The sequence below is a fragment of the Dipodomys ordii genome, unplaced genomic scaffold (assembly GCF_000151885.1).
Source record: "Dipodomys ordii isolate 6190 unplaced genomic scaffold, Dord_2.0 Scaffold54, whole genome shotgun sequence".
In the NCBI taxonomy this organism is placed as follows: domain Eukaryota; kingdom Metazoa; phylum Chordata; class Mammalia; order Rodentia; family Heteromyidae; genus Dipodomys; species Dipodomys ordii.
In genome coordinates, this window is record NW_012267270.1 from 5965409 (window position 1) to 5984650 (window position 19242).

At 57.3% G+C, this 19242-nt stretch overlaps 1 protein-coding gene across 2 annotated transcripts in view; it reads left to right on the top strand.

Moving 5' to 3' along the window:
* Nucleotides 1-19242, top strand: part of Macrod1 (MACRO domain containing 1) — a 139330-nt gene that overhangs the window by 107508 nt on the left and 12580 nt on the right. For both annotated transcript variants that reach the window (XM_013020939.1, XM_013020938.1), the window contains exon 4: nt 19167-19196. In XM_013020939.1, the coding sequence (XP_012876393.1) occupies nt 19167-19196 (30 nt within the window). The remainder of the gene's footprint in view (nt 1-19166; nt 19197-19242) is intronic.

Below are 19242 nucleotides of genomic sequence, written 5' to 3' on the forward strand. Positions count from 1 at the left end.
CTCGAGTTGGGGAGCCAGGGAGTCTCCCGAGCCAGCCTCCAGTGGGGGGGAGGCCTGGATCACGCGCTGCCCCTCCTCTCTGCCCATCCATTCATTCATTCATCTGTCCACCTATGCATTCATTCATAAACAGGTACCCACCGCCTCCTCCGAAGGCTGCCCGGCACCTCTTCCTCGCCACAGGCTCCCCTCGCCTGCTGCTCCCCATCTGAGCCCCTAGACCCCTGGGTTTCCTCTGCGCACAATGGCGCCCAGCTGCCCACCTGGGCCGCCCGGGTCGGATGCCAGCCCCTCCCCTCCCCACCTGACCTTGACCTCGGGTGAGTTATTTCACCTGGCCAAGCCTCAGTGTCCAGACTGTAAAATGGGAGCAGCAAGGACTTGGCTCCAGTGTTGGCCCGAAAGGTGGCAGAGACCTCAGATGGGAACGTGGCTGGCAGCCCTGGCACCCATTGGGGTCTCGGGGAGTCTGCACCTGTTGTATGTGTATGTGGGGGGTCAGGAAGTGGGTAGACAAGACCAGCCCCGCCCTGGTAGCCTGGAAAGTTCCAGGCATTGTTTGGAGGACATTAGGAACCCCTCTATCTGCCCACCCAGACTCACCTGCGCTGTCAGACCTCATCCGTCCCCTTGTTCCAGAGCTCAGTATCCCTTCCTGGCTTCCCTTCTCCTGGAGGGCTGCTCTGAGTGACTGCTTCTGCCCAGAAGCCTCAGCACGCTCAGGTCCGCTCCCAGACTCCTCGCCCTCAGCTAGAGCCCTTCTCTGCAGACCCACTCCACTATCCCAACTCCAGACTTGTGTCAGAACACCTTCCAGCAGCCCAGCCCACCCTGCTCTTCACTATTTGTTCTTCAGGACTTCTTGGGGACCACTTACCCTCAGGATGCTCCCCCAGGTCTCTGCCGGGGGACAAATGTCCCCACAGACACCAGTCCCTCCCTCCCCATCTTGCCCAGAGTCGAGTCTTGCCTGGGGCTGCACTTCCAGCCCCTCTGTGAGCCCTGGAAACTTCACCCTTCCTACCTCTCCCGCCTCACCTCCCGCCTCCTTTCCTTCCTTCTCTGGGTTTCTACTCAGTTCACCAAACAGTTATTTTTTTTCCTCCCAATTTTTATTTATTGCCCAAACAGCATTATACCGACAATAAAGGAAGGGAAAAATCAGCCACCATGCCCCCGCCCTGTGGCGTCAACAACTCCTTCCCTCTGCTCCCTTCCAGGCTGGTCCATGCAGAGATGGCTATAATTTTTTACAGAGCTGCGTTTCCCGTTCCGCCTTCCAGACCCCCAGATGGACATGGGGGGGGCAGATGCTCCGTCATCCCTCTAGGCGTCAGGTGGCATGTGGCTTGGAAATTACGAGCATGTCTTTCTCCTCTTCTGACCCCCCCATGCCCCCCACCCCTGTCAGGCACAGGGTGGGTACCCAGCAGACACTCAGAGCCCCCAGTGCGGGGGATGGTACTGGCAGAGCTCTATTTGGCAGATCTCAAAACCCAGATCTCAAAATGTCACCTTCGTAATTGTGGTTTGAATAGCCATGTGATATTCTATCCAGTGATGGAAGGTAACTTGCTTCGCCACGTGGTTTATGGCTGATTGCCATTTGAGGACCACAAGTGAATCAGGCCATGGTGAACTTCTCCCTGGCAAAACACAGGCGCCTGCACCATCGTAGCTTAGTGGGATCTTGCTGAAACAGGTTTCCTTGTGTGACATACACAAGGTCTCAGTCAGGACCTGCTGTACAGCTTCCCAGGGGCAGTGGCTTTTGGAGAATCAGAAAGAAGGTTCCAGACAAGACAGCAGGAGGAACTCTTTTTTTGGTCCTGGGGCTTGACCTCTGGGCCTGGATGCTGTCCCTCAGCTCTTCAGCTCAAGGCTAGCTCTCTACCACTTGACCTACAGCGTCACTTCTGGCTTTTTCTGTCTATGTGGTACTGAGGAATTGAACCCAGGGCCACATGCATGCAAGGCAAGCACTCTACCACTGAGCCACCTTCCCAGCCCCAGCCTGTAAGCACCATGCTAGGAAAGGGCTGGGCCTGAGTGATCAGGTTTGGAGGATGGGAGTCAGGAAAACTCTATGACAAGGAGTGGGGGACAAGATGGCTGAAGTCAGCCAGGTCTGGTGTGTGTGCAAGGTCTTGGATAAGCCTAGGGGAGTCTGACTTTCATCCCAGGAGGAATAGAGCACCAGCAAAGGACTATAATCCGGGGCCATGGGACAGTCAGCTATGAGAGGCAGATAAATCGATTTTTGAGTTGACAAACATTGGCTTAGTGCTTGGGTGCTGTGTACTTCATGAGGACACAGATGAGCAGTGAGAGAGTGACAACACCATCCAGGACAGAACTAGACCTGTGGGCTGATCCCACGCAGGACCTGCTCAGCAATGAGGATCGTGCAGGTTACCTCGAGACAAGCCCCAGCTCCCAGAGCAGCACGAACCCACACAGCATCCTGCAGAGCGGGGCATGTCCTTCCTTCCAATAGACAGCCAAGGTCACTCTGGTCCCGCCTCCCCATCCTGGTCACCACGGCTACCCATGTACCCGGCTACCCACTGTCCTCTCCAGGAAACCGTGGCTTCTCACCAGTTCACTGCCTGCCAGCTGGCAACTCTAAATATGTCCCAGCCTCACCGCACTTCTAGTGTGTGTGTGTGTGTGTGTGTGTGTGTGTGTGTGTGCGTGCGCACGTGTGCATGTGTGTGTGCGTGTACATGTGTATGCATGCGTGTGCATGCACCCCAGTACTGGGATTGGAACTCAGGGCCTAAGACCTATCCCTTAGTTTTTCCACTCAAGGCTGGCACTCTGGCTGGGAAGGTGGCTCAGTGGTAGAGTGCTGGCCTTGCATGCATGAGGCCCTGGGTTTGATTCCTCAGCACCACATAAGCAGAAAAAACCGGAAGTGGCGCTGTGGCTCAAGTGGTAGAGCGCTTGCCTTGAGCTGAAGAGCTGAGGGACAGGGCCCAGGCCCAGAATTCAAGCCCCATGACTGACAAAAAAAAATTGCTGACACTCTACCATCTGAGCCACAGCTTCACTCCTGGCTTTTTTGGTGGTTAATTGGAGGTAAGAGACTCATAGACTTTCCTGTCTGGACTGGCTTTGAATCTCAGTCTTCAGATCTCAGCCTCTTGAGTAGCTTGGATTACAGGCGTAGCCACCAGCACCTGGCTCTTCTATGAACGGGGACACCACAGACTTTCAGTGGGTAGTGTGACAGTCCAGTTGAAGACCCAAGAAATACACTGTGAAGTGTTGTGACACTAGATTTGCCATTATCAGACTGTTGTCAGCTGAGCCTATGCCCCTCTTGGCCTCATTGGGAGCTGTTCAGGCCGGGGTAGGGGTGACCAGTGGCCAGTAGGCATCAGGGACCTTATTAGTCCCTGTGTCAGGCACACAAGCTGTTCTGGGCCAGTGGTCGGGGATGAGCAATGGCAGAGGGCATGACCTTGGGCCCTGACCTCCTCCTCAGGCTGCTCAGCCTCCTGTGGAGGGGGACCCCCAGCCCCAACTTCAACCCAAGAGACTTCCTGTCCCCATCTCTGGGACCTCAGTTGGAGATCATAGTCCTCAAGGTTTCCAGGGTCACTGGATGCCAGGAAAATCACAGATTACATACCTGGGCCCCCTGTGTGTCCCCCCGAGCCCTGGGATCCCTGGTGATCCCCAATATATTCAGGGCCGTTTGTATGGATTCGTGAACATGTGGCCCGTGGGTGGGCTGGCTCTGCGCACCGTTCCAGGGACACCTGGCTGGCAAACCAGCCCACACCAGAAACTTCCAGCAGCTTTTCTGACTCAAGTCCCAACTGCATTCTGCACTTAACTTTCCCCGGATGCCACACAGAGAGACGAAGCTTCTCTCTGGTCAAGGTCAAGAGTGGGAGGCAGGCCCCAGGGCAGAGCTCTGGGGAGATGCAGGATGAAGTCTCCGGCCCAGGAGAGAAGGTCTTCAGAGCAGGGGCTACAGGTCAAGGGCACAGATGGGGGAAAGCCAGGAAGGAGGAGGCCAGCAACTCCCCAGGGTGAACCCTGGGAGCAGGCTGGGTGGCAAGAAAGGGCTGAACTGAGCCACTGGCCTGGGGTAGAGGAGCAGCGCAGGAGCAGACCCACAGGGCCAGCTCAGGGCCCGCCCCCCCCCTCCCAGTCGCTGAGCCCCTCCCACTCAGACAGAGGCTCCTCCATGCGCCTCCCCCTCCCAGGCCTAAACTCCTACTCAGTCCGTGCAAGCCCCTGGCCACCCGGTTCTCCAGCAGCCTTCCTCTTCCCGCACCTGTTTGGTAGTGCCCCTGTTTTTCATTCATTTGTTGTTGTTGCTATGACTGAAACCACAGAATGGGCAATTTTATTTTATTTTTGTCGGTTGTGGGGCTTGAACTCTGGGCCTGGTCAATGCCCCTGATCTCTTCAGCTCAAGGCAAGTGTTCTTACCACTTGAGCCACAGCATCACTTCCAGTTTTCTGGTGGTTAATTAGAGGTAAAAGTCTCATGGACTTTTCCTGCCTGGGCTGGCTTTGAACCATGATCCTCAGATCACAGCCTCCTGAGTAACTAAGATCACAGACGTGAGCCACCAGCGCCCAGCTTAACTGGGTGATACTTTTTATATGATCATATATACATAGCTACTGAGCCTTTGTCACCCACTCCTGTGAATATCCTCCTTTGGTCTCACTGTGCAAATGTTTGGTCTTTCAGGAATTGATTTATGTCTTTTGTGATTTGCTTTATATCAGTCCTGGGGCTTGAACTCAGGTCCTGGATGCTGTTCCTGAGCTTTTTCTGCTCAAGGCTAGCGATCTACCACTTGAGCCACAGTGCCACTTCTTAGGACCAGATAATATATAAAGAAAATGGTTTATTCAACTCAAGGTTCTGGAAGTTCAAGGCTGAAGATCCACATTTGATAGCTTTCTTTTTCTTTTTTTTTCTTTTTCTTTTTTTCGGTCTTGAACTCTGGGCCTGGACGCTGTCCCTCAGCTCTTCAGCTCAAGGCTAGCGCTCTACCACTTGAGCCACAGCATCACTTCCTGTTTCTTGCTGGTTTATTGGAGATAAAAGTCTCATAGACAGACTTTCCTGCCCAGACTGGCTTTGAACCGCGATCCTCAGATCTCAGCCTCCTGAGTGGCTAGGATGACAGGCGTGAGCCACCGGCACCCATCATAATTTTAATTTTTTGTGTGTGCAGGTGCTGGGGCTTGAACCCGGGGCCTTGTGCTCTTGCACTGTTGGCTTTTTCACGCATAGCCAGAGCTCTACTGCTTAAGCCACTCTTCCAACTTCTTCTTGGTGGTGAACTGGAGATAGTCTCAAGGACTTGTCCTGCGCTGGCTGGCTTTGAAGGGTGATCTCAGATCTCAGCCTCCTGAGTAGCTAGGATTAGAGACTCGGAGCCCTTGGATTATTTGTGAGATAGGCCTCTGCTGTAGAGCCCAGGCTGGCCTCACCTTGCTTGCCTCTGCCTTCCAAATGCGGGGATTTCAAGTGTGTGTCATCACAGCTGGCTCAACATAAGCTTTGGTATCTGTTGAGCCTTGCTCATTCTCTGTTCTTGTTCATGGCACTTAGCTCAGTTTGTGGCACTCATGATGTGTGTGACTCCTGTTTCCCACCTGCTGGACACTTCCATCTCCCCAAAGCTCCCTCGAGGTAGATGATGTCATAGGCGCGCTTGTCTTTCCCCCTGGCTGTCGTAAAACAGCAGCAAATAACAGCTTGACTTAGGATCAGGGCATCAGCCTCTTCCATCTGACTGGAGCACCGTGGAGGCAGAGCAGGGACTGCTCTGGCTGCGTGTCCAGTGCCCAGGGCTGGGCCAGCACAGCCCAGCGCTGCTGAAGGAGTGTGTGGATGACATTGTATACCAGCAAGCATCAGGCTGAAAGCGCCTTCAGGGCAACAAACTAGCCACGATTCACAATACAGGGCACCCAGGCCCTCTTCCAGGGAGGTGGGAGGGGGGTTCCTCAATAGGTAGGAACCAATGTTGGGAAGAACATTCCAGAAAGAATCAAAATCCAAACCTGGCTCTGGACAAGATCCTGCCCACCCCCCAGGAGAGGAGGGGGTCCCTGAAATGCCCAGGTGGGACTGCGGCTGCTGGTCCCAAGCCCCGTGGGAGCCCACGAATGACATCACCGCCCCCCCCCGAGTTCCAGAAGAACAAGGCCGCCTCTCTCTCTTTCCCTCCCCCCTCCCAGCCATTATTCCCAGCAGAGGACATGCTTTTATGGTGATTTAAGGCTCCCTCAACTTGGCCATCATTCACCTGTTACACATGGAGTTCAGGAAAGAGATGCAAGCAGTGTCTGGAGGGACAGCCCGGGCCTACCTAGAGGGGGTGGCGTGCATCTGCAGACCGGAAGTGTGGGCCGGGGCAGAGGCTGTGGGGAAAGGCTGCCACGTGGGAGTAAGAGGTAGAGTCCTGTCAGGCAGGAGAGAGCCGGGCACTGGTGGATCATGCCTGTAATCCTAGTTACTCTGGAGGCTGAGATCTGAGGATCACAATTTGAAGCCAGCTCAGGCAGGAAAGTCTCTGAGACTTCCAGTTAACCACCCAAAAGTGGAGTTGTGGCTCAAACGGTAGAAGGAGAGCCTTGAGTGCAAAAGCTAAGGAAAAGTGTCCCGGCCATGAGTTCAAGCCCCAGTACTGGCACCCAAAAAAAAAAAAAAATGGAGGAAGCAGAGGATCCGGTCCCTGTGCGTGGCCAAGGGGGAGAAGGGAAAGGGAGGGGGATGTCAGAGGCCTCTGCTGGGCCTGTGGGGACCCTCCCGCCCCATCCCTGAGCCTCTCCCACCCCTGCACACCAGACTGCTTCTCCAGGGGCCTCAGAGGCCATGGCTCGCCATCTGCTGTCCCAGTCCCAGTTGGCTTCCTGCCCCCATCTCCCTTCACCCCTAGGAGCCCCCCAGCACCCAGCTCAGCCAGCCAGAGCCCCTCCTCCCCTCTCCCACTCCAATTGCCCCTGGGGTCCTCCTCTGGGCACCCAGGTAGAGTCTAGCATGTCAGGGCAGCTGAAGATGATGCCCTGGAAGGGGGGGGGAGCACAAGGAACTGGTTGTGAGCCAACATTTCCACCCCTCCAAGACAGCTCCTAGACACAGAGCATCTTCTGCCCTCACCTGCCGGCCTTGCTAAACTAGGGGTTTCCCCCTCCAAGTCCTGCAGGGGCAGGGCTGGGGGCTAGAGACTGTGAGCTCACCTCCAAGTCCCTTACCTGTCAGGCACAGGTGGCCCTGGCAGCCAGGCCTGGCAGAGTCTAGGCTCAGAACCCTGCTGAGGCTGGGTGGAGTAGGAGGAGGGGAGAGGGAGGAGGAGGAGGAGCCCTGGGAAGAGGGGGAGGGGAAGAGGACCAGCGCCAGCCTCAGGGGGCGGGGCGGGATGGGTTGCCCAGCAACCGGCACGCTGCTGAGGAGGGATTCTTAAAGAGCTGAGGCTGGGCCTCGCATACCAATGGCTGCCACACCGGGGGCTTTCTCCTCCCTCCTGCTTCCCCTCTTCTTCTCCTCCCTCCTCCCTCCAAGAATGAAACTCAAGTTGGTAGAGCAGGACCAAGAAGAGGAGGAGAATCCCAGGCCAGTGCAGGGAGGGAGAGGCAAAGCACGGGCCTGGGCCTCCCCTGGGCCTCAGGCCCTGGTGCCTCATCCTAAGGGCTGACTGTGGAGTCAGATGCAGTAGGCCTCTTGCTGGCAGAGCCGCCCTGAAGGGGCTTCATCTCCAGCCTCCTGTCCTGAGACTCCTGGGGGTGGGGGGTCACAGGGAACCGAAGAAGTCTTTTCTGGTGTCTAACTTAAATTCCTTGTGCAGCAATTGGCTACCACTTTTCTGCTGTCCTTGCCAGGGTTGAGCCTCTGTGTGCATGTCACACACACACACACACACACACACACATGCACACACACACACGCACACACATGCACACACACACACACGCACACACGCACATGCACATACACACGCCCATCCAGCAAGTGCCCTGGGGTAGGAATTCCACTCTGAGGCTTCACTTTCTCTCCTTCCAGGGTCTCAGTTTCCCAGCTGGAGCAGGGAGGTGGGTTACATCAAGGGGGCTTGCGGGGGTCTAGGGAGGACCCTTGGGGTCCCTGCCCACCTACTCAAGTCTTGGGCAGTGTTTTGTGTGTATGGATATCTGAGCACATGCCCAAAGGAGACGGGGACTGTGACTTCAGAGAGTGAGAGACCCAGGCTGGCCCCCTCGGCTCACTACAGAGGACCATGGGAAGTGGGACCGGTGGATGGGGGGGCAGGGCAGGGGAGGGGGCGGCCAGAGCTACCACTGTCCTGTTAATTATTTATTTATGTTGCCAGTCCTGGGGCTTGAACTCAGGCCTGGACACTGCCCCGAGCTTTTCTGCTCCAGGCTATCGCTCTGCCCCCTGGGCCACAGCTTCACCCACCTTTTTGTGGTTCATTGGAGAAAAAAGAGTCTCACGGATTTCCCTACCCAGGCTGACTTCAAATCCAATCCTCGGATCTCAGCGCACTCAGCAGTGAGTAGCAGCTTGCAGGCGCCTGGTATACTGCTGTTTCTTTGCAGCTGAGCTCTAGGTTAGAAGCTGCTCTGATGTCCAACCCGGCCCTCTTTGGGCCTCCCGAGCTCAGACCACCCGTGGCTGCTCCCCCTGCCCCCCGAATCCAGCATCTGCCATAACTCCCCACATCCTTGAGGAGAGATCCAGGAGGACCCTAGAGGCCAGGGACACCCAGCTCCCCCTGCCTGCCTCTCGGGGCTCATTCTCATTCACCCTTCTGGACATGAGGCCCAAGCAACGTCTGCTGAATGAATAAGTGATCTGCGTGTTCTGATCTGCCATGCTCTCAATCTCATGCCCAGGGCCTCAAGCATACGAGGCCAGAGCTCTACTGAGCTCAGTCCCCAGGCTGGCCTTGGGAATCCAGGAGTTAAGCCAATGAGTCCCTCTGACCACCAGGCCACCAGGCTGGTAAACGAAAGGAGGAGGTCATTATGGGATTGAGCAGGAAACAGGGTGATAAGAAGAATGGGTAAAGGGCACTTTGAGTGGTCAGAGAAGGTCCCTCAGTGGAGGTGACATTTCCACAAAGACTTGAGAAGAAGGAAGCAGTCTAGAAAGAGCTGGGAGGAAAATATGCAGGATACTGGGGAGTCGTGTGCAAAGGCCCTGGGGCAGGAGCGAGCCAGACCTATTTAAGGAGGAGAAAAGGAGCCAGGAAATTGAGAGGGCGGGCAGGAGGAGGGAGCAGAGCATGGACGCAGTCATGCATTCATGGAGGGGAATATGGATTTTATTCTAAGTATAATAGGAAGCTATTTGAGAGTTTTAAGCAGGAAAGTGACATGATCTAATTTATATTTTAAAACGATCATCTGAACAACCACTTTGGAGAGCAATTTGGCAATAACTAGTAAAGTTAAAGATGCACATATACCACAGCCCCATTCCCAGAGAAAGGCTGGCACGTGCGCAGGCCATGCACGGATGCTACTGCGGTTTGGTTGCAAAAGGAGAAAAGCAGGGGCCCAACTGTTCATCTCTGGGTCTCTGGGTCTCTGTGGTGGAATTGGCTGGCTTGCTGTGTGTGGCTTACCCAGGACGTGGCGCAGCTGGGGTCTAGGCCCCTGAATGCACACGTACGGGGCTGTATTGCTATTTATGTAAGAACCAGGGACTGACACACCCACCAACCCCAGGACCTCTTGCTACAGGCAACTCTGGGTGAAGCCCTGGAGAAGATGCATGATAATCTAGGGGCGGGGCTTCCACTCCGGGAAGGGGGGCCTGGCTCTGTTTTCTGTTACTGTACCTGAGCACAGTGGGTCAGTTACAAAGAACCAAGCTTCACTTGGGGCAGGGAAGCCCAGTGTCCAAGTGCCAGCCTGGGGGTAGGGCACAGGGCATTGTGTGGAGAAATGGAGCCCTGCATATCAGCCCTGATCTCTTTCTTTTTTTAGTCCGTGGTGGGACTTGAACTTGGGGCCTGGGTGCTGTCCCTGAGCTCTTTCTGCTCAGGGCTAGCACTCTACCACTTGGAGCCACAGCTCCACTTCCAGTTTACTGATGGCTCATTGGAGATAAGAGTCTCTCGGAGACTTTCCTACCTGGGCTGGCTTTGAACCCTGACCCTCAGATCTCAGCCTTAGGTATGGTTCAAGTGGTAGAGCATCTGCCTTGAGAGAAAGAGCTAAGCAAGAACAAGAAGCCCTAAGTTCAAACCCAGTACTGGCACAATGAATAAATAAATAAGCTGGATGAAAGGTGTGGGAAGGAGGCATGGGGGTGCGGAGAGAGTCAGGGCCATGGGGATAGAAGCTGGTCCCTGCCGGGCTGTTCAGAACCAGGGCTCACTTGTCACTGTTCCTCTGCTACTCAGGCAGCTCCTGGTTTTGTCCTTTCTGGAAAAAAAGCTGAGCCAGGTGCTGGTGGCTCACGCCTGCCATCCTAGCTTCTCAGGAGGCTCAGATCTGAAGATCACAGTTCAAAGCCAGCAGGAAGGTCCATGAGACTCTTATCGCCAATGAACCACCAGAAAACCGGAAGTGGTGCTGTAGCTCAAGTGGTAGAGCGCTTACCTTGAGCTGAAGAGCTGAGGGACAGCGCCCAGGCCCAGAGTTCAAGCCCCACAACCGACCAAAACAAAACAAAAAAACCTGAAGCTCAGAGAGGGCAAGAGGTTGCCCAGAGCCACTCAGCAAGCTGGGGACCTAGGAGTAGTGGGCCCAGGGGAGACAAAGCTGCCTTCAGATCCCCAAGTTGTGAATAGACTCCTTTCCCCAGCCCCCCATCTTCCCTGGCTGCCTCGGGTCTCAGCCCCTCATTCCTGCAGAGATGGAGAGGACACCGGCTGGCTGGGGCCCAAGTCATCTCCTGGTAATTGGGTTTCAGGGACTCGGGTGGTTATGCTAATGGTGGGGTGGGCTGCTGAGAGCTCTGCCTGGGGCTGGGGGTGGGGAGGCAGCTGGGGGGGGCACAGCCCTCCTGTGCTCCACTGGAGCTCAGACTGCTGCATTCGGTCCCCCACCGCCCCAGTTCCCAGCTGTGAGGCCTTGGGCAAGTCGCTGGACCTCGCCGAGCCTCCCCCCCCCCAAACCCACCCCATGCCCCCCCACCCAACACGCTCGCTCCAACTCCTTATTAAGTTCTTTGGTTTTGATGGAAGGCTGGGCGGCTCTGGAGGGGTGGGCGCTGGGGCTAGCCCCCCGGCTGCCCACGATGAGCTAATGGTGACTCACCTCACTTTCGCTGTTGATGTATTTTATCCAATTTGGGGCAATGAGTTGAATGTGAATCTCCTGCATAACTGAAGACCAATATGGAGGAGGCACGTAGGGACGGGGTCTGGGGAGAGGGGGGCTCTGTGTCATCTGGGGTCAGGGTCTAGCTTGGGAGCCTACCTCTCCAGCCAGGAGGGAGCCCAGGAATCTAGGCAGGAAGGGACCAAGCAGAGAACCTCAGCCAAATAACCTACTTGGAGCTCTAAACAGCTTGATGGATGGATGGATGGATGGATGGATGGATGGTGTGTGTGTGTGTGTGTGCGCGCGCGTGCACATGCGCACGCATTTGCCAATCCTGGGGCTTGAACTCAGGGCTTGGGTGCTGTCTTTGTGCTTTTTTGCTCAAGCCACAGCTCTACTCCTGGCTTTTCTGGTGCTTACCTGGGGAGTCAGTTGGCTTTGAACCGCGATCCTCCGATCTCAGCCTCCTGAGTAGCTAGGATGGCAGGTGTGAGCCGCCCCCCAGGCTGGATGGCTTGTGTAGGGACAGGATTATGCGGTGGATCTGGGGGTGAAGAGCCATGAGGGGTGCAGGGGAAGCTGAAGAAGAGCTGGGGATCTGACATGGGGCCACCAGGAAAGAGGAGACCCGGGGGCCCTCGGAGAGAAGGCCCCGTGGGGCCAGGCTCCCCGGCAGTTTGGACGATGCTGTCTTGCCTCAGGAAAGGTAGCTAGAGGCTCAGCACTGGAGGCCAACAAACCCAACCTCAGTGAGGCCCAGGCTCCAGCATCAGACCAGCAGGGCTCCAGGCAGGTGACCTCAGTTTCCCCATCTCACTCTGCCTTGGTGAGCCAGCGCCCACCCGCCGGAGCTGAATAAAGGACATTGGGGGTCACCACCCTCTCCCCCCTGTGGGATCTGAGAGCACGGGGACCCGGGACCCCGGCTTCAGCATCCAGTGCCACAGTGAAGCCGGGCTGTGGCTAGAGTGTGTGTCCCCCAAAAGTTCATGTGCTGGAAACTCATGTGGAGGGAGAGCAGGCGGAGGGGCCCCCGGGTGGCGGGAGTGGATGGGGATGAGGCCAGAGCTGGCCTGGACCCGTCCGGCTCCGCCTGCGGCCGCCCCGCAGCTCCGGGCCTGCAGCCAGCACCCGCACCCAGACCCTGCAACCCCAGAACCGTGACGCAAAGGGACCTCAATCCCTCGAAAAGAACCCAGTCTCTGGATTTTGATATCACAACCAAACACAGTCAAGGACGGTCCCACGGAGCAGGGTTGGATTTTGGTTTTTGGTTTGTTTGTTTTTATAAGTTGCGGGGTTTGAACTCTGGGCCTGGGCACTGTCCCTGAGCTCTTCAGCTCAAGGCTGGCGCTCTACCACTTGAGCCACAGCACTGGTGCTCTCAGAGCAGTTTTAAGGTCCAGAGTTCCCAGGATGCTTCAGGTCGTTCACCTCCCCCTATTCCCAAAGGAGGAAACTGAGGTCCCAGGAGGTTAAAAATTCCAGCCTAAGGGCTGGGAAGGTGGCTCAGCAGCAGAGCGCTTGCCTTGCAAGCATGAGGCCCTGGGTTCAATTCCTCAGAACCACATAAACAAAAAAAGCCGGAAGTGGCGTTGTGGCTCCAGTGGTAGAGCGCTAGCCTTGAGCTGAAGAGCTGAGGGACAGCGCCCAGGCCCAGAGTTCAGGCCCCATGACCGGCAAAAAAAAAAAAAAAAAATTCCAGCCTAAGGTCACAGCCGGGGATTTCAGGACTAGGCCTGGCAAAAATATAAAAGCAAGAACAAGTCAGGTGCCAGTGGCTCACGCCCGTCATCCTAGCTACTCAGGAGGCTGAGATCTGAGGATGGCGGTTCAAAGCCAGCCCGGGCAGGAAAGTCCATGAGATTCATATCTCCACTAACTCACTAGAAAGAGCCAGAAGTAGCGCTGTGGTCCCAGTGGTAGAGCGCTTGAGCAAAGGAAGCTCAGGGATAGCCGGGCCTGGTGGCTCACGCCTGTAATCCTAGCTACTTAGGAAGCTGAGATCTGAGGACCACGGTTCAAAGCCAGCCCAGGCAGGAAAGGCCTTGAGACTCTTATCTCCAATGAACCACCAGAAAACCAGAAGTGGTGCTGTGATTCAAGCGGTAGAGTGCTAGCCTTGAGCTAAAGAGCAGGGACAGCACCCAAGCCCTGAGTTCAAGCCCCAGGACTGACACATACAAAAAAAGAAAAGTCAACATAGACAGGGGTTTTTCTGCTAAGGGCTAGATAGCCTGGGTCCAGTCTCCACTCAAGGCCTCAGTTTCCCCGTGTGTAATAGGTGATGTTAGGGTGACTGTTGAATCCCCCAAGAAAGCTTGCTGAGAATGCACTTGGTAGTAACCAGCCCAAACTCCTGCCAAGCTAGACAACCTCACCCCACCCCCACCCCACCCCACCATGCCTCGATCTCCCCCCTCCCCCGCCCGGCGCTCTTCCCCCCACCCCCCCAGCTGCTGCGTCTCTCAGGACAGTGACCTAGGCCGGAGGGGATGAAGCTTGTCAAACATGGCCACTACTTTCCCGGCGTGAGGTGTCTTTGAAGTGTCTGGTTTTATCTTCAAAATTCAGCACATTTCACATTTCATTCCACCTGTGGGGGGCTCTAATCTAAAACGTGTCTCTGGGAACATGGATTGCCCTCCCCGCATCTCCTCCCGGCCCGCTTGTGACTTCTGGAAACTGGAAGTCGCTCCCCTCTGTCCCCTGTGAGCCGGGGCCCCGTCCATGTGTCGCCGTGGGGTGACGCCGAGTCAGGCTGTGGCTAGCATTAGGCTCTGCAGGAGGGGCTCGTCCACCTCCAGGCCCATCTCTGTAGCACATCCTTCCTCTCCCCTAACACCCCATCCCATCTCTAACCGACTCTCAAGGTCCCCCCATGGGCTCTCCCTGCTTCCAGGCCAGTTCCTGCCCCAGGGCCTTTGCATGGCCTTCCCCTGACCTGCACTGCTCCTCCAGGCTGCCTCCTGCATACAGCCGGTCCTAGGCTAGCCCTTGGAGACAGCTCCCTCCTGCCTCTCCCTCTCCGCTCTCTTCCTTTGATTTCCTTCACAACCTCTGGCACTCCCAGGGCTTCTGGTTCAAGTTGCTTCTCCTGCTGCTGCCTTTGACTGTCTCAAGAGCTCTCCGCCAGAGGGCTCCGCCCATCTGTATCCCAGAGCCCGGCACACGGTAGGGGTGGGATACATCTTTGCCAAAGCTGAGGTCTGGCTCACAGGAGGCTGAGCACCAAGGCCCGTTCCTCCCCCCCAATCTGGCCCGACCCCCCCTCAGCGCCCTGCTGCTCCAGGTGTGGGGACAGGGTGAGGAGGGAGAGCCGCAGGCAGGGGTGAGGGGACACGCAGCGGGGCGGGGCTGTGCGCACGCGCCGCCTCCCCCAGCCCAGGCAGCTGCTCAGCGCTTTCCTTGGGTCACTGGCGGCTGCCTGTCCTCTCCGCACTGTCCCCCTGGGGAGCCCTCGGCCAGCCTCTGTCTGTCCCTGAGGAGCCAGGGCAGCTGGGCCCCGCCACTGGAAGGCTGGGGAGATGGGGGGGATGTGTTTGTGGGTCCATGAGGGTGGGGAGCTGGCTCGAGCGGCCATTCTGAGAGTAGAGGGGACCTCCTGTCCCACTGGGGCTCACGGAGGCTCCTGGGGTCCCCGTTGGGAATATTTAGGGGGAATGCTCTACCAGGGCCCCCAGCCCAGCCCTGGGAGGGTTTGAATCGGGAAGCTTGGGGGGAAGAAAGAAGTGAGGACAATTGTTCCGAGCCATCCCAGCGCCTCCCAGCCAGAACCAGCCGCGCCTGAGCTCCACCCGCCCAGCTCAGCGGCGCTCCACGTCTTCCCTTATAGCTTTGTTGGCATAAAGTCACATAGATTCGTATGATATGCTAAAACACGTTCTGTGACCTAGAAGTCCATCTTTCCTTCAGATAGTAAAAGGGATTCCATTGTGCTGAGGCCCAGGTCCAGCGGGGAAGCCGCTCCGTGAGCCAGACGCATCATCCATCGCCTGCCCGGCGGAAGCAGGAAGGGACCCCAGTGCTGGCCCCCCAGCCTGCCCCCCTTCCTTGTCAGGTGCCTTTGGCCTGCTCACCCCACAATGGTAGCCAGGCAAAGGCACCCCTGGAACAGCTCCGCCTCTGCCCCATCTCCCCCCCCACAGGACTGTGCGCCCCGAGGGCCTGTGTACCCCCGTATACAGCCCTGCACACAGCGGGTGCTCAATTAAAACGGGTTGTGTAGAGCGTGGCCAGCCGGGGCTGGGGCTGCAGCTGTCCCTGGGCCTCCTCTGACCTTTGGTGACAATTGCCAAAGCCTCAGGACTGTCCCCGTCCCTCTCCCTGGGCAGTGGCCAGCGCCCCAGCCGGGAGCAGGGACACAGGCTGGAGTGAGCCCGGCTCACCCTCAAGGGCAGAGCGGGACCGGGGGCCGGAGGGGTGAGGTGGGGAGAGATCACAGGCAGAATGCGCAGAAGGGAGGCTGAGATCCCCCTTCCGGGCCCCCCCCCCGCCCCAGTAGAGGACTTAGCAGTGACTGGCATTATGGGGGGCACCCAAGGTCACGGGGGCATGTTGGGCTGGAAGCCAGCTCATCAAGTCCAGTGGGGTGTGGAGCCGGGCAGGGAGGCTGCCCCTCAAGCCCGGGCGAAGGCCAAGAGCAGATAGGGGCGGGGGCAGGGTGGTCCACAGCCCAGCCCAGAGCCTGCCCCCCACCGGTGCAGCCCAGAGCCCCAGCCCCCCAGTGCAGCCCTCCCCTGTGTAAGGGACAGATGCACCCCTGAAACCCCAACTACATAGGAAGCTGAGACATAGGAAACTGAAGTGCCCAGGAGTTGGTTCAAAGCCAGCCTGGACAACATAACAAGAACAGTCTCAAAAACAAACAAAGCCAGGCACACCTGTAATCCCAGCTATTCAAGAAGCTGAGATCTGAGGATCACGGTTCAAAGCCAGCCCAGGCAGGAAAGTCCCAGAGACTGTTATCTCCAAGGAACCCCCAGAAAACCACTAATGGAGCTGTGGCTCCATGTGGTAGAGTAAAAGAGCTCAGGGAGAGCGCCCAGGCCCCAAGTTCAAGCCCCATGACTGACAACAAACGAAAGACCTCTGTTGACAGGTCTGGTTGATTGCGGGGAGACCCTGTCCTTTGTTCAGGCCTCATGGGGCCGCAGAGGGCAGAGGCCGAGTCCCCTTCCAGGAGGGCCGCGCGGAGCAGCCAGTCAGCGCCCCCGCCCCGCCCACCCCGTCACAGCTCACTGCCAACCCATTTGGCAAGGTGCCCTGCTTGGGTGGGAGCCAGCTCGTTTGCAGGCGGTGTTAATTAAGAGAGAGGTGATGGGGCCGCAGAGGGCAGCTTCCGCCAGTGCGGTCGTGTGCCAGGGGGCTGGAGACACCCCAGTTTCCGCCCACCTCAGAGATCAAGGCCATGTCCAAGAGGAGGCCTCTGTGTTCTGCAGGGTATGGGGGGTGGGGGGGAGGCTCAGATCTCTCCAATGGAAGGAGTGTTTCTTTGGAGTCAGACCGGGTCATGGGGCTTGAACTCAGGACCAGAGCACAATCCCTTAGCCGCTTTGCCCCAGGCTGGCGCTCTACCACTTGAGCACAGCTTCTCGCTTTTTGGTTAATTGGCAAGAGAAAGAGTCTCACACTCTCTTGGCCCAGGCTGGCACGGAATCCTGAATAGCAAGGGTTACAGGCTTGAGCCACCAGCACCACGGTGGGACTCTTGTCTCTCTGAGCCTCAGTTTCCTTCTTTGTCAATGGAGACAGGAGCCCCACCCCGGTGGCTTTGTCTTGGTGATAAGTGGGGTCATTTGTGCCCAGCAAGCCGGCTTCCCTAGGTCAGTGGAAATGGAGGTTCCTGGGGCAAAGGCAACATCCAAACCCGGTGTGGGGCCGGCTCTGCCCGAGCCAGCCCCCATGCCTGCCCCCACCCCCCGCGCGTGTGGCCTGTTCCCATTCTCTGGGCTCGTGTCTCCCCGCGGCCTCCACCCTGTTCTGGGAGCGCCCGGCCGCTCCTTGCCTCTCCATCTTAATTAGCTGCTTGTATTAATCTCCCAAGTAACGTGGCAACTCGCAGCCCTGGGTTTTCAGGCTGTGGAATTAATTATTCCCCAAGCGAGGAGCTGGCAGGTCTGGGAGACCAACCACTCGGACTCACCCAACACCACTTAGCGGCGTCCACAGCCTCCGCACAAAGCCCCCGGCCGCAGCCTGGTGGCCCAGTAGGGTGGGGACAAGGTTCTGGGGGTGGGGGGGCCGCAGGCAAAACGTCCTGGGCAGCATGTGAGCCGGGAACCCCTCTACCTCACCTGCGCTTCTCCCACCTTTGTGTGTGTGTGTGTGTGTGTGTGTGTGTGTGTGTGTCGGTTGTGGGGCTTGAACTCGGGGCCTGGGCGCTGTAGGCTAGCACTCTACTACTTGAGCCACAGCGCCACTTCCGGTTTTCTGGTGGTTAATTGGAGATGAGAGTCTCTTGGACTTTCCTGCTGGCTTAGAACCGTGATCCTCTGATCTCAGCCTCCTGGGTAGCTAGGATGGCAGGCGTGAGCCACCGGCGCCCGACCCTCCCATCTCTTATGGGCGCAGGCTTGGGCAGAAGGGAACCCGGGCTGACCAGGGGGACTTTGACAGGCATCCGTGAGGAGGGGCTGCCAGCTTGGTGTTGACTACATGTCAGCCACATGGACAGGTGGGCAGATCACGATGGACAGGGCCCCTCCGCGAGGGGCCGTCCCAGGCCAGCAGGCCTCCTCCTAATGACCACCTCCAGCCAGGCAGGATGCGGGGTCTCCTCCTGCCTCCAGGCCCATCTCTGAGGACCCTCTCCCTTGACCTTCATACCCACCCTGTGGGATGGGGCGGCTCTGTCCTTTTTACATGTGGGGAAACTGAGGCACGGCCCAGTCACCCACCTGTTGGACACAGTGGTCACCTGACATCTGCTCATTCTGGGCAGTGCTTCCCATACCTGCTCTCTAGTTGTTTTCTGGTTGGTTTATGTCTGTCTGTGCCCCTGGCAGCCTGTGAGCACCGGGAGGTGGGATTCAGGCGTCCCTGTGCTCCCCACATCTTTGACCAGGCCAGCAGCGGTGGGCCTTAGAGGGCTCCAGGCTGCCTTGTGCTGGTGGCTCACGCCTGTCATCCTAGCTAATCAGGAGCCTGAGATCTGAGGATCACGGTTCAAAGCCAGCCCACACTGAAAAGTCCCTGTGAGACTCATCTTCAATTAACGTAGGAAACGGGAAGTGAAGCTGTGGCTCGAAGTGGTAGAGCCTTGAGCACAAAAGCTCAGGAACAGTGATCAGGCCCTGAGTTCAAACGCCATCACTGATAACAACACAAAAGATGCTATGGGGTAAAAGTGGGGAGAAGGATGTGGGGAACACAACACCTGACATCTGACCCCACGCAAAGCTGCTTCGGGGAGCGGGCGGCCCTCGGGACTCCCCTGTGCCCCTGCACCCTACAAACCTCAGACCCTTGCCAGGCACTGGTGGCTCACACCTATAATCCTAGCTACTCAGGAGGCTGAGATCTGAGGATCATGGTTCAAAGCCAGACAAGCAGGGAAAGGCTGTGAGATTCTTATCTCCAATTAAGCACCAGAAAACTGGAAGTGGCGCTGTGGCTCAAGTGGTAGAGTGCTAGCCTTGAGCTGAAGAGCTGAGGGACAGTGCCTCAGGCCCAGAGTTCAGGCCCACGACCGACCAAAAACCCCCAAAACCTCAGGCCCGTAGGAAGGGGCTCTTCTCTACTGCCCCAGCTCGGAGCCTGGGAGCCCCTGTGACTAAATCTAAGAACTGGGTCCTGGGCCTGCTGCTCCAGGGACCCACTGAGCCCCCCCCTTGTCCCCCAGTCCCACACAGCTGTCCGCTCTGGCCACTGGCCTACTAACCTGCTTCTCTTTCTCTCTCTCGTAGCCAACAGTTCCCTGCTCGGCGGTGGAGGCGGTGAGTAGATCTCTGCATCTCGGGCTTGGGGGTGGATGGGGGTGGG